Raw genomic sequence first — 13,636 nt, 5'->3', positions numbered from 1 at the left:
CAAATATATCAATAAATTCCCACAACTTGAATATGACACTTGTATGTTGATAGCATATGGACTTCACTCAATTTTGACTTGGCATTGGGATAGAATTGCACTAGGCTTCAATGCTTGACTCAACATAAGATGAACAATAATAATTCCATTGAATCAAGTCTCCAATGCCATGGTACCTATAAACGATCATCCACTTTTCGATGGTACCCAAACTAGTTTGGGTCCTCCCATGTTAGACGCAACATACTTAGGCATAGCCTTAGTATGAATAGCGGAATATTTTTGCAATACTAACCAATAGGGTACCATAACAAACCTTCCTAGGCATAATATTTGCATCAATTGAAATAGGCTTAGGATTCTCACTTAGGGGACATAAATTAGCCAAGAATTGATTTTCTCTTTTTCGAATATTTGGCAAATTTATGATTTTCAAAACTTGAGAGAGATTTTAGTGGGACATAGGAATATTTATAGACTTGAGAGAACCATGTCACATGTGATTAGGCAAATAATCAACCAAGGGTAGCAACAATCACAATATGACATGACTAGGTCACAAAGACCCAAAAACCACATGATTTTCAAAAACCACACCACCTACACATGCTAGTTAGGGATTTTGTAAAACATCTATCCTATATCACACAAATGCACACACTAGCATATAAAGGGCCTTAGATGCACTTACAATGCACATATGTAAATACATACCTTTGCCTTGAGCCCACAATATCACCATTGAGATAATACATGGCATGACAACATCATGTTGACCTCACTTGTCAAATAATCATACCATATATGAAATCAATTTTCATCCAAAGGACTACAAATAATGCTAGATAAATTTGTTAGTCCACAATATCACCACTGAGATAATACATGGCATTACAACATCATGTTGACCTCACTTGTCAAATAATCATACCATATATGAAATCAATTTTCATCTAAAGGACTACAAATAATGCTAGATAAATTTATTAGTCCACAATGGTGCAAAATAGAAACTGAGCTCCCCCTAAATAAGTACCACAAGTAATTTGAATGACTTTCAACAAGCACTTTATTCTTTTAAGAATTTGGGAGTCAATTTTCTATTTTGACCAACACAAAGTAATTTGCCATATTTAAATTTCGTTGAGACATACTCACAACCCACTTAGGTTTGATAGATCACAAGCTTCTGAGCAAATTAAGGATATATGAAATCATATGGATCAAACCTCAATTGCATCCCAATTAGTGCTCTGGTTCCGGACATGTCTGGTAGGCGCAGGACATAAACAATTGAAGCGCTGCTTGTGATTCTTCGTTTTAGCTCTAGTACTTCTTGTATGCCTGCATCTGAACAAATGCATTGCTCTACTAGAGAGCCATTAAAAGCATCACATGGCAAATATGATAATGATTAAATAAAACTAATTAGTCACTTCCAATTATTTCACAAATATGCTTATTTGTGAGCCATTGAGCACTAAACACAAAGTGACTATCCTATAAGGTCTTTAGATACTTGTTACCAATGGTAGAGATGAAGTAAACGATATGGTCATTAATTTATCTTCGGGTCAACCATATATGAGATTATGATAAGAATTGATTGATAGATTGAGTGAATATTTTCAATTTACTTGCTCAACCATCCTGAAGCTTTCATCTCACCACTAAGTACCTACATTATCAACCTAAGCACATTTTGGTACCCAACTCTTGTTGGGTCCTTTTGGGTTAGTCAACAAGTGCTTAGGCACCCAAATGGCCTTAGTACTAGTTTGTGGTGAACACATCACCTTGCTAGTGCTAATTCCATTTGTGGTCTTCCTAAGCATATTATCATAAACAAATGTGTTCGGCTTAGGGATGTTACCATTTGGGCAATCATAGCTTAGATGCCCCTTTCTTCCACAAGCATAGCATATGCGACCTTTGTTTGCTCTATGCTTGTTTTGCTTGTATGGACATCCATCAACCTTGTGGCCCATCTCATTGCATCCATAGCATCTTCTTGTTGCAACTTGGGCTACCTTTCTTGACTCTTGATATATTGGGCATTTCTTGGTAGGATGCCCCAATTTCTTGCTCATGAGACAAGCGCTTTGTCCATCACTCTTCACTTGCTTGGCCTCCTTGATTGAAGCCTTTTGAGTGGCGGCTTCAACCTTGTCGGCCCAATTCTTATGTGGACACGTAGCCCACTCATGTCCATATAATCCACAACCATAGCACATACTTTTTCCATGTTTCTTGCTCTTGGTTGTGTTGGCCTTGCTTGAAATGTGATTCCTTTGTTGGGTTTTGAAGGAAGCAAGGTTTGAACCCTTCTCAAGCTTCTTCACCATGTTATCACGGTTATCTTGAGAAGATTGTGCTTTCTCCTTACCCTTCAATCGAATCACATCTTTCTTTAATCTTTTCACCTCTTCTTTGAGCTCTATGTTTTCTATAAATTTTTGCTCAATCGAAGATTGGCTTGCTTGAGAAGCACACTCATTAGCACAAGAAATATTCAATTGAGATTGTGTACAAGTGAGTGTGTGAGTAGGAGGTTGAGATGATTTTACCATTGTAATCACAACCTCATGAGCCACCTCAAGCATGATGCTTGATTCTACTAATTCTTCATGAGAGCACTTGAGATGAACATAGTTTGCTTGTAGCACATTATATTTGCTTGAGAGTTCATCTAATTTTGCCTTGAGCTCAAAGTTTTCCTTCTCTAGTTGTGAAACACTAGAAGAGGAGTTAGTAACTAAAGCATGCTCAATTGATAATTTTTCATACCTCTCATTTATGGCCTTTAGCTCTTGCAATTTGGAGATGAGAAACTTTTCTTGATTTTGAAGTGATTGCTCTTGTTTCTCATTCTCTTCCTCTAGCTCATCATTCTTCTCAACTAGCTTCATGAGAATGAGCTTGTCTTTGTTGCTTAGATGATCAAGAGTGTAGCTATCTTCAATTTCAATATCACTCTCTTCTTGATCATCTACTCGTGCTATCTCCTTGGCTTGATCTTTCTTGCTAGCCTTCTTCTTGCTTTTCTTGGCCATGAGACACAAGTGATGAGTATCATGAGATACTGAGGTTGACTCATCACTTGGCCGCCACCGAGCTTGAGCCTCATCATCATAGACTGCCTGCTGTCCGGCTGCCTCAGCCATACCGAACGCGTCTGGTAGGGATACCGGACATGTCCGGCATGCGCTTGTAGACAGCGCAGTCACCTCGGCTTGCACCTCTTGCTCCGGCTTAGCGCTCTTGAGATCTTGTGAGGCTTCTTCGCTGCATGAAGACATAATGGACATATTTTCCATTGACTCGACCTCAAGTGCATCATCGCATTTGGATTTTCCATATAACTCAATGAGTTTGGTCTAAATGAGATGAGCACTCTCCGGAGGTGGTTGTCCATTGAATATTGCCTCATCTTGAACCTCTGCACTCAATGTACTCAAAATGATATTAATAGCTTGAGTATTTAGTTGCACGCATATCTCTTCCTCTTTTGATAAATTCTTATAGTTGCTCCAATCAACTATAGGAAGAGGTATGCTTGCAAACACAATATACTCAACAAAAGGACTAATATCTCTAAAAGCATTGAGTACATGAATTGACCAAGGTAGAAAGTTTGAACCATCATATTGGAGAAGCACCGGCTCCAACTCGATAGGCGTCGACATCCTTTTCTCACGGCGGTGAAGCTTTAGGTGAGAACCTCGCTCTGATACCAATTGAAAGGATCTAGGATGTCGCCTAGAGGGGGGTGAATAGGCGTTTCTGAAAAATCAACACCTTTAAAAGCGGAAACGATTAGTAATAGGAGTTTCCAAAATGGAAACTCCAAATCAAAGTAATACCACCCTCACAAGTTAGCCACAAAGTATATAAAAGATACTAGATAAACCTAGGGAGCCAAACAGTTGCAACCAAAGAGTTGAATCAAAATGCACTAGTCAGTTAATGTCGGAAGTCCCGACGTTTGGGTCAGAACTTCCGACGTGTCAGAAGTCCCGACGTTTGGGTCAGAACTTCCGACGTGTCAGAAGTCCCAACAGTTTGGGTCAGAACTTCCAACGCAAACTGTCAGCACTTCCGACCCCTATGGGAAATGAACTACAAGTGCTAAAATGAACTTTGTGATGCCGATAGCTTACAAACCCACTTCCTAGTGGTAAGGTAAGGTGTTGGGTCACTCTCTTGATGTTGATAAGCCACCACTTCGTAGATCGAGGCCTAAACCCTAAGAAATAGCTAGAGAGAGGAAGACAACCAAATACATGTAATTTCGAGCAAATCACAACAACAACAAGCACGCGGGAGACAAGAATTTATCCCGAGGTTCGGCAGCACCACAAAGGAGCTCCTACATCCTCGTTGTTGAGGTGACCACTTAGGTCGGAGTCTCTTCCACCTCCTTGCCTCACTCAAGGATACCACAAAGGTCACTTGAGTTTCTTCACTAGAAAACAAGGGTAATACAAACTTCCCAAGGCTCTTCCACAAGATGGAAGCTCTTGGGCGACGCCTCGCCGGCTAGGGGAAAATCCCCAAGAGTAACAAATGCAAATCAAACCGGCTTGACGAAGAAATCAAGTGCTCAAGCTTGCTCAAAGTGTTTTTCTCACTTAATCCACTCTCCAATCACTCAAACCCTTTGGGAATCGAAGTTGGAAGCAAAGGAGTGAAGAGATGAGAGCCTAGAATGCTTGGGGGCTGTTTTGGCCGAGTGTTCGTTGTAATGAAATGAGTGGGCAACGGTTAGATTGAAGGAGAGGGGTATATATACTCCAAGGCAAAATCTAACCGTTCAGATCTACGTCGGGAGTTCCGACGCAGATCACGGGACTTCCGACATATGAAGAAAACACTGTTCACACGAGGTCAAAAGTCCATGGGTGAAAGTCAGTGTCGGAACTCCCAGCAAACGTCGGGACTTCCGACGGTCGAAACTTCCGACGTTCGTCGGGACTTCCGACGTGCACAGTTGAACAAACAGTCAGCACCACTGATGCCGGGACTCCCAGCCTAGGTCAAGTCAGTGTCGGAACTCCCGACAAACGTCGGGACTTCCGACGATCGTCGGGACTTCCGACGGGCACAGACAGCAGGTCAGTAGAACCATCGATGCCGGGACTCCCGGCTTGGGTCGGGACTTCCGACTGTCGGGAGTTCCGGCTTACGTCGGGACTTCCGACACCGACAGTCATAGAAAATTATTCTATGTGCTCGTGAAGTGCTAGAGTGTCTCTCTTTTGATTTAATTATTATGCTTGAGCACTCTATCTTTCTCAGACCACCTAAACTTGCATCCCTCTTAATAGTACGGCATACCTATTAACTCAAGATCAAAAGAAAAATAAAATTAAACCTTTTGAGTTGATCTTCTTTGAATTGATGCCGTGTCTTTCAATCTTTATCAAGTGAGGGTGCCAATCATGTCAATATTGATCTTGTCACTTGAGCATAGCCATCTTGAGCACGTGACTTGATTCCATTCATCAAATATGAATAACTCCAAAATGTATCAAGTCACTTCCATCAAACATTCCAATAGTGATTTGATCCTCCACATAAATATGGCCATCATAGCTTGATTAGTACCTCAACTAAATGCAAGTACTTCCTTCTTCACCCTAGCTAGGTTCTTCGGCCGCCAAGCCGTCGCTTGCCCTTCACCCTTGCTTAGTACCTCGAAGCCTTTCCTTGCTATCTTCACCATCTCAAGCCATCAAGTCACATCTTGTGTTGAATCATCGATTCATGTATTGTCACCTTTTTTATTTCAATTTAGCAAGCTTCAAATATGAGACCATTCTATATGCAATCCCTCATGTCTCATTAATTAACTCTTATCGTGCTTGCTTTCACATAGATCATTGAAATCCCACAATAAATAAGCCTTTGCATGAATTCCATTTGCATTGTTGTCTTGTGCTTGAACTAGATTGTTTATACAACAATACATCATTTTGGCTTTATACAATTTCATCAAGTATCTGTGAGATAATCAATTTCCTGTCTAACACTTAGCAAACATGTTAGTCCTTGAATCGTGTTGTCATTCAATCATCCAAAACTCACTAAAGGGCTAGATGCACTTTCAGACACTCACCCATCTAGAAGCCAAGCTGGTCGTCCTTCCACCATCTTTTATGAATCCACAACAATTCCTCCCTCCTCTGCTCCTTTGGTCCTCAGGATGTGCCTCCACTGGTCCTCTGCTCCTCAGGGCCTGTGAGCCCGCCTGCCTGCGCACCTGAAGCAACATGCAGTGGTTGCCACATAGTACCTTGAGTTGCTAATACAAGTCTATCAGGCAGTGGTTGCGATACATATGGTACACTAGAACATCACATCCAACAATCTTACGAGGTAGATCAGCGTACAGCTAGCAAGAAGAAACTTGAAATAAGTACATGCACACATTATTCTACTTCAGCTCCCTCCAAATCTACAGATCACTACGGCAATTCAACTACCCAGATTTTCAGATAATGAAATATTCCAACCTCCACATCACGGATACATACATCCGTAAATCAACTGCACAGATGCAGATCGAAAGGCCCAAAACCAAAATTACATCGTTTCCGTGTACCAGGCCGAAAAAACATGAACAGATCCTTCCATCCTGTAAGCTCCCCAGCCCAATCAAGGAGGACTAACGCTTGAGCCACAGCGGCAAGCCGGCAGCAATCTCTCATTCCTAAGCATTGGGCGCGTGAGAAAGGGGAGGCTTCACCTTCTTCGCGACGGGCGGCGTCGAACCGGCGGGGTTGGCGACGAGGACGAGGCCGAGGATTGCGACGATGGCGAGCGCCACCAAGTGCTTCCACTGGTCCTCTGCTCCTCAGGGCCCATGAGCCTGCCTGCCTGGGCACCATGGTCGCGCCCTGGGGCCGCGAGCGCCCCCGCTCGTGCCCATCCTGTCTCCGCTCTGTCGCTACACCATCTCGCCCGCCCGCGCGAAGCCCTGCAGAAGCGCACCGCGCCGCGACTCGCTTCCCCGCGCGCAAGCCCGCGCCCCCGCGGATCCTCCCCGTACGCGCGAACCACCTGCAGCGCCCGTGTCTCACCCGCGAGCTCCCTCCCCGCCGACCTGAGTGGCTAGTCTGCTTAGGGTTTGGATAGGAGTGGGGAATGAACCAGAGAGTCCAACGAGAAGCCCATGGACGATGGGGAATTGACTGGACACAGTAATGGCAAAGGAGTCATTTCGTGTCTAGTTGCCTGCCAGCTCTATTAAAAACAAACGGTAAGGTGACGAGAGTGGCATTCAGGCGAAAGAAACTTTAGACAAGGGTGGTGAGAAACTTTTAAAAAATTCGATGATACATCTTTGGATCTTTTATAATGGCACACTGATAAAAAGCCCTAGTAGATAGCCTCGGCGGTAGCCCGGAGGTGGGTTTGAGAACCATCTAGAAGGTCGTGCCGATCCGACACGCCCCAAAGCCAAGAGGGTGCCGCGCGGCGCGGAGGGTGTCCACGTCACCCTTGTCAAAGTAGTAGGCCGACACGAACCAGCCCAGCCCAGCCCATACAAGGCCCGCTCTCGATAGAACGGGCTGACTGCCCACATCATCGTCAGATCAGAGAAGAAAGGAAAAGGGCTAAAACCCTAGCAAAAACCACCTCGCCGTCGCCGTGGGACGAGGCAGACATGGCCGCGGGGGGCACCGCCGATTTCTTCTACCGCGAGTCGCAGCGGCTGGGCTACGTCGCCCGCTCTGCGTTTAAGGTCATCTCCCGCGTCCACCCTGAACCCCTGTTGTTATCTCTTCCCCTTTCATAACGCTGAGCAGTTGCTTCGCCGCTGCAGCTGATCCAGATGCAGAAGCAGCACAAGCTCATAGCGCCGGGCGCTGCCGTACTCGACCTCGGCTGCGCCCCCGGCGCGTGGCTCCAGGTTAGCGTCCATTACCTCTTCGTCGTCTCCTCAAGCTCTGAGTACGCAATCAGTCCTCATTTCCACATGTGTTTGATTAACTTGCTCGGTGGGGCTGCTGCTTGCAGGTGGCTTGTCAGAACCTGGGCCCCCTCGAAAAGGGTGGCGTTGTTGTCGGCGTCGATGTTAAGGTCAGTTGGCACTTGGCAGTTGAATTGTCATTGGTCGGTGCGATGATTGTTGCTGGATTGGTGGTTTGTCTGATTCAGTAACTCGGTTGTTGCAGAGCAGAAGGTGAAGGTCCCCTCTGCGCACTGTGACTCACGGGTCAGGACAGTCCGCGCAGATGTCATGACTCTGATGAAGCAGCAGGCTCAGGCGATGTCGCCGCAGGTTAGAATACTTGATTGTTAGTGGACTGATTGAATACTTGCTTCGATGTGATGATTGCTACAACAACGAATAGCGTGGCATATTGCTCAGTTAGCTTTGGATTTTACTGTTGCTCAGTTAGGTTTGGATTTTACTGAATCTCGTATTTGTCCTAACTACTTGTTTTGTTTGTATAACTCGCGAAGCTAGTTCTTAGATTAGATAGATGGAATGGCAAGAATTCCTATATTTTCAAAAAGAGTCAGGCAATTTACTATAGCGAGTAGCCAAGTAGGGACTAGAGATGCAGTAATTGATAGTGTGGATTCTAAATAACTGAAAATTGAACGTAGAGCTAACTGTGGTTCTGTAAATTTGTAAGAAAACCATGTATTTATTCAGCCTTCAGCGGTGAAATGAAAATAACAATTGTCAGTTGTTAAATTGAACATAGAGCTCACTTATTTTGCTCAGCACTCCCCTTTGTGATTTACGTTTAGCAAACCCTCGTTCCTTTCCTCCAATACTAATGTTAGGAGGATTCATCTATCGGAAAACCAATATTTCCCTTCTTGGTTTTCAGCTTATGAAATATGGTTAGAAAGACTTTAGCAAGCATTTCAGTTATAGTGTGTCCTGTGATCTTGTAACCAGTATTAGCTGTAGTTTGATTAATGGATTTTAATAATATTTTATCCTCGTGTACAGGAACGAGGATTCTCTGTGATACTGTCAGACATGTGTCCACCAGTTTCAGGGATCACAACCAAAGATGGAGCTATATCTTGTGAGTTGGGCATGCGTGCTCTCTCGTTGGCAGTAGGGAAGATAAAGTTAAAAGAGTCTGATTACAGTGATACTCTAGAGAAGTATCTGAGCTCCACCGAGCCTGATCCTGATGAGGATGGTGTTCTTCGTCGTGGAGGCAACCTAGCAATGAAGTTTCTTGAGAATGAGGACATATCAGGTCATTATAAGTTCTGACCATTATCTGGTCTAAGTGCTGCTCTTCCACTAAAGCTTAAATTAATTGTACTGTTTCAACTGACATAGTGACAATTTGGCCCAGTTAAAACTGACCCTGACTGTCTACCATTGCGTGGCGCAGGGTTTGGCAAATTCTGCAAGGTGAAGTTCAAGAAAGTATCCTTGTTGAGACCCAAGGCGACTCGACCTAGCTCGAGGGAGATCTACATGATCTGCGAAGGTTTGCGGTAGAAAGGAGGCCTTCATAAAGGCAAGCGGAGACTCCACGACGCTAGGTCATTTCAGTTGCCCTGAACTGGAGGCCATTGTTCTAGCTGCTGGCTAACTGGCAATTTGACACAACTGTGTTTTGATCCTTCGAGGGAAAGATACAGCAAAACCTTGGTGTTGCCTGTGTGATAAATTTTATTGAACCGTGCTAGTAGTTCGTCTATAGGAGAAAAAAGATTGAGTTAAATCCTTTCTGTGAGCCTGAAATACTTGCTTTCTGTGTTGCTAATTTCCATTCCTCCAGGCCAACTCAGGTTGTGCCCCGAGAAAAGCGAGAACATTTGCGGGCCATGGTCCAGCTGGGGCGCCCCCACATTGCGGCTTGCGATGGCCTGGCGAGTTAGGGTGTGTTTGGTTGAGCTGTTGCTGTAGAAAAAAGTTATTGTGGGCTGTGAGCTGTGAGAAAGCTGCTGTGGGCTGTGAGCTGTAGAAAAGCTGAAAGTTGTTTAATTAAACAAGTATAAAATATATATTTTATCTTTATTTCTCTTGAAACAACTATGGAAGAGCTTTTTATTCCACCAATTTTGAAAAGCAGAAAGCTAAAAGCCAAAAGCAGGATCAAACCAGCTTTCAAAACTGTACTACGGAAAAGCAGCTGTTTCTAAAAAAACTGTCTAAAAAAGCAACCTCTTTAATTGGGCTTTTGACTTTTGGAGTCAAAAGCCAAAGCGAAAAGCCCGACCAAACTGACCCTAGCGTCTCAGCGAGCTATGCGCGGTGATGGACCGGTGGAAGTGCCAGACGCGGACGCGCGCCAGAAATTTCTGAACTGCAGGACCTGCGAGAAGCCGAGAACAGACACAGACAGTGCCACGGAGACACGACCGTGCCACGCTGGCGCAAACCTTTTGTCTGTCAAGCAACCGGCTGGCTCCACGTGTCGCGCCCCAATCACAACCTGGTCTGCCGGTGCGCGAGGTGGAGCCCACGTACACGCTTGTTCGGCTGGGGCTGGCTGGGCTGGCCAGCTCTCTCGTGGACACTGTTTATATGAACCAACCAGCAATATTTTTCTCTCACACATATAAACTAGCCAGCAATATTTTTCTCTCTCATAAATAAACCAGCAACGATACGAACCCGTCAACCAAACATGCTTGTCTGCTCTGCTAGAGACCGTACCATTTTCTAGCCTATCCATCCATCCACGGCTTCTCCGGAGACTAATCAATGTTTGAGGCTGCATTTGAGCAACCACACCAGCCTGGGATCCACTGCGATTAGGATACTCGCTCTCAACTCCTCGGTTGGATTGTGGTACTTATCCTCCCTTGGTTTTCAAATACTAGTACTTGTAAGTCTTGTCACCAGGCGTTTACTTTTCCAAATTTGTCATTTGCCGCCACTGTGAAAACTTAGCTTTGTTTGATTATTTTTCGCTGAAATTTGATTTATACGCTTGTATTGATCCGTGGTCTGAGAAAAAACACTATTCGTTCGCTAAAAAGTACCGCCGAAGCCGTTCAAGCCAACAGGGGAGCTTCCGCTACACTTACTATACTTGTGTATTTGGCATTCTTATACATACAGCTAGGTAACTTCAATAAGACACGTGCACATTAGGCTTGCATAAGTTTTTGTTTGCCATAAGTAAAACGAAGAGAACCGGAGTACGTACTCTACTTAGGTAGAGTCGTAGAGACTCCATTTTTTTTAGAAAAGGTCAGACCTCTTTAGGTTCTATTTAAAATGCAGGTTTCTTTTCTGTTTTTCTATAAATAAAGTGATTTCTGTATACAATTGAAATTAGTGCATTGTAAAGACACCCTGCGAAGCGATGCACAGAGAATCCTCGGCGGAGGTCTAGACCATTCCGCCACTTTCGACCAACGCGCTTCCAGCGCACTGGCGAGTTGGTGACACGTAACTCTCCCAACCATCCCGCCACCTCCCTTACCAGCGACCGCGCACCCACGTCCCACTGACATCCGGGCTCGGCTCCACCACGGCCCCACGAATCATGCAGCGCTCGGGCACCGCACGTGGGCCCGCCCCCTCCCGTCACGCCAGTACGGCACCGCCACGCCGCTGGAGCTAGACTGGACTCCACTTGAGCTCGCGCGCTGGTGTGGTGTTGCGCTTGCGCTTGAACCACCAGCAGGTCCAGCACCCACCGGCCACCGCCTATATTACCCCTCCCACCTCCCTCCTCCGCCGGCTCACCACAGACTCGCTCTCGCTTGCGTAGCTATGTCGCCATTGTCCTGCTTGTTTGCTTGCTCTGTGTCTATCGTGCCGAGGGGAGAGGTGGAGAGCGACGGACTACACCGCTTGAGATCAAGACATCATCCCGAGGGAGACACTGAGAGAGAGATGGAGGTGGAGCGCGGCGAGAAGATGATGGTGGTGGCGGCGGGGGAGGAGGGGTGGCAGATGTCGAGGCGCGAGGACTGCCGCATCCCGGTGGCGCCACCGAGGAAGAAGGCCGTCGCGATGGCGGCAGGCGCCGGGACCCGCCCAAGGGCGGGTACTTCCAGTCGCCGGACCATGGCGATGGCGGAGGCTGACCTACGAACCACTCACGACGAGCCAGAACCTCGGGACGGCCAACTGGTAGACCAGCCCACATCCATAGAGCAGGTACACGCATCCACCAAGTGACGCTGTGGACGAAGTCCGACGACACCCCTCGCACAACTACCGGTAAAGAAAACCCAAGACTGCAGAGCCCTAGCTGTACTGACCCGCCTGGTCCCAGTCACTGAGGCAGTGGACCCACATCTATGACGCAGTGTCACCCGTGGCATCAGGGAAGAGAACACAGGCAAACAGGTGTATGATCCATGCCCTGCAGTAGTACCCAACTGTCTCCTCATCTGCCTCCTCGAGGCACTGTGCGAACTCTTGCCGGAGCCAGGAGATTAGAACTCTAGAAGTGCGAGCCCCTTGCTCGCCAACCTCACACCCAAGGAAGGCCTCTACTCGTGCTCTCCAGCCTTCTGACCTGCACTGCCCGGTGACTGTGTTGCCTTGAATCCTCAGGCCTAGCATCTTCTGACAGTCCTGGAGCGTGACTGTCATCTCCCCAAAAGGTAGGTGGAAGTTGTAAGTCTCCGACCGCCACCTACATTTTAGACAAAGAAAGATTACATGTCAAAAAGGTAAGCGCATGAACAAATGACCATGAATGGAGGCAATGATTGAAGATAATACCTGTCAACCAACACAGTTATGGCCGCTGAGTTGAACTTGGGCAACCCACGACGAACCTGAAAAGAGATGACATCCAGGCTAGCTCTTTGCAGGAAGGGTGTATACATGTCGTCGTACTACATGTCCAAGAACCCATTGTGGGTTCTAGGACGAAGGAGCGGAAGGTCCTGCATAGAATAAAACATAGTCTCCTGTTACTTCACGAACATATGTACGCTCACAAAAAATTGAACAAAACATATAGATTATTACCTGCCCCTCAGCTATGAGGCGTCCTCAGTGGGTCGCCTCGTACGTCGGGTCGAGTAGGTGGAATTGCGTCATCCTATAAAAAAGTTAATGAATTAGAAATTCAATATACAATGAAACATGAACTTAGAAATGTACAAGTAATTGACACAATTACATGCATAAATTGAGACATGCATAATTAATTAAATGAATATGACAAATATGAAATAATGAAAACAACCAATAGTCGCACCTCACTAATCTGCCAATGGCAACTGCGTGAATTGTGGCCAAGTCTACCACACTTGTACTGCTCGGGGTCAGTAAGAAATGGAGTTTCTCTCCCACACCTCGTTCTTCCGGGTATCTGATCCATAACCATCCTGTGCCTCATCATCTTTCTTTATCCACGCTTGTTCCAATGGTAAGCTGGATCCGCAATGTACTTTGGCCCATCATATGGAGGCCACTCTCTAGGGTCCCAGAAAGGCACGAAGCGGGGGCTCCATTTGTGCACAAGCGTGTCGACATTGAACTCGTGAGGTATCCTACTCTTGAAATTATAGTTGCGATGCCTAGCTGCTGTCACTAAATGGGAACATAGAAAGTGGTACTACCTTGGTTTACCACAAGTGCATTTAAAATCTTTGAGGATAACCACATGCATCCTCGACTCTCGGACCTCGCCGTCGGACGTTGTACCGCCCCTATGCTCGACCTGACAAG

At 45.9% G+C, this 13,636-nt stretch overlaps 1 protein-coding gene across 1 annotated transcript; it reads left to right on the top strand.

The window, feature by feature from the left end:
* Positions 1–7,616: 7,616 nt before the first annotated feature.
* On the top strand, positions 7,617–9,827 carry LOC136537710 (uncharacterized). The gene is made up of 6 exons (XM_066529669.1): positions 7,617–7,747; positions 7,829–7,915; positions 8,023–8,085; positions 8,186–8,287; positions 8,975–9,233; positions 9,375–9,827. The coding sequence occupies exons 1-6, from the start codon at positions 7,670–7,672 to the stop codon at positions 9,482–9,484; spliced, it is 699 nt and encodes a 232-aa protein (XP_066385766.1). The 5' UTR covers positions 7,617–7,669; the 3' UTR covers positions 9,485–9,827.
* Positions 9,828–13,636: the final 3,809 nt, after the last annotated feature.

The sequence above is a fragment of the Miscanthus floridulus genome, chromosome 2 (genome assembly GCF_019320115.1).
Source record: "Miscanthus floridulus cultivar M001 chromosome 2, ASM1932011v1, whole genome shotgun sequence".
Lineage (NCBI taxonomy): Eukaryota > Viridiplantae > Streptophyta > Magnoliopsida > Poales > Poaceae > Miscanthus > Miscanthus floridulus.
The sequence above is the reverse complement of the archived record's forward strand: the minus strand, read 5'-3'. Positions and strand labels throughout refer to the sequence as shown.

Coding starts and splice junctions, on each gene's coding strand:
- LOC136537710 (XM_066529669.1), top strand. CDS start 7,670: ATGGCCGCGGGGGGCACCGCCGATTTCTTCTACCGCGAGTCGCAGCGG. Junction 8,086..8,185: donor TTGTCGGCGTCGATGTTAAG/GTCAGTTGGCAC, acceptor GTTGCAGAGCAG/AAGGTGAAGGTCCCCTCTGC. Junction 9,234..9,374: donor TGAGAATGAGGACATATCAG/GTCATTATAAGT, acceptor TGCGTGGCGCAG/GGTTTGGCAAATTCTGCAAG.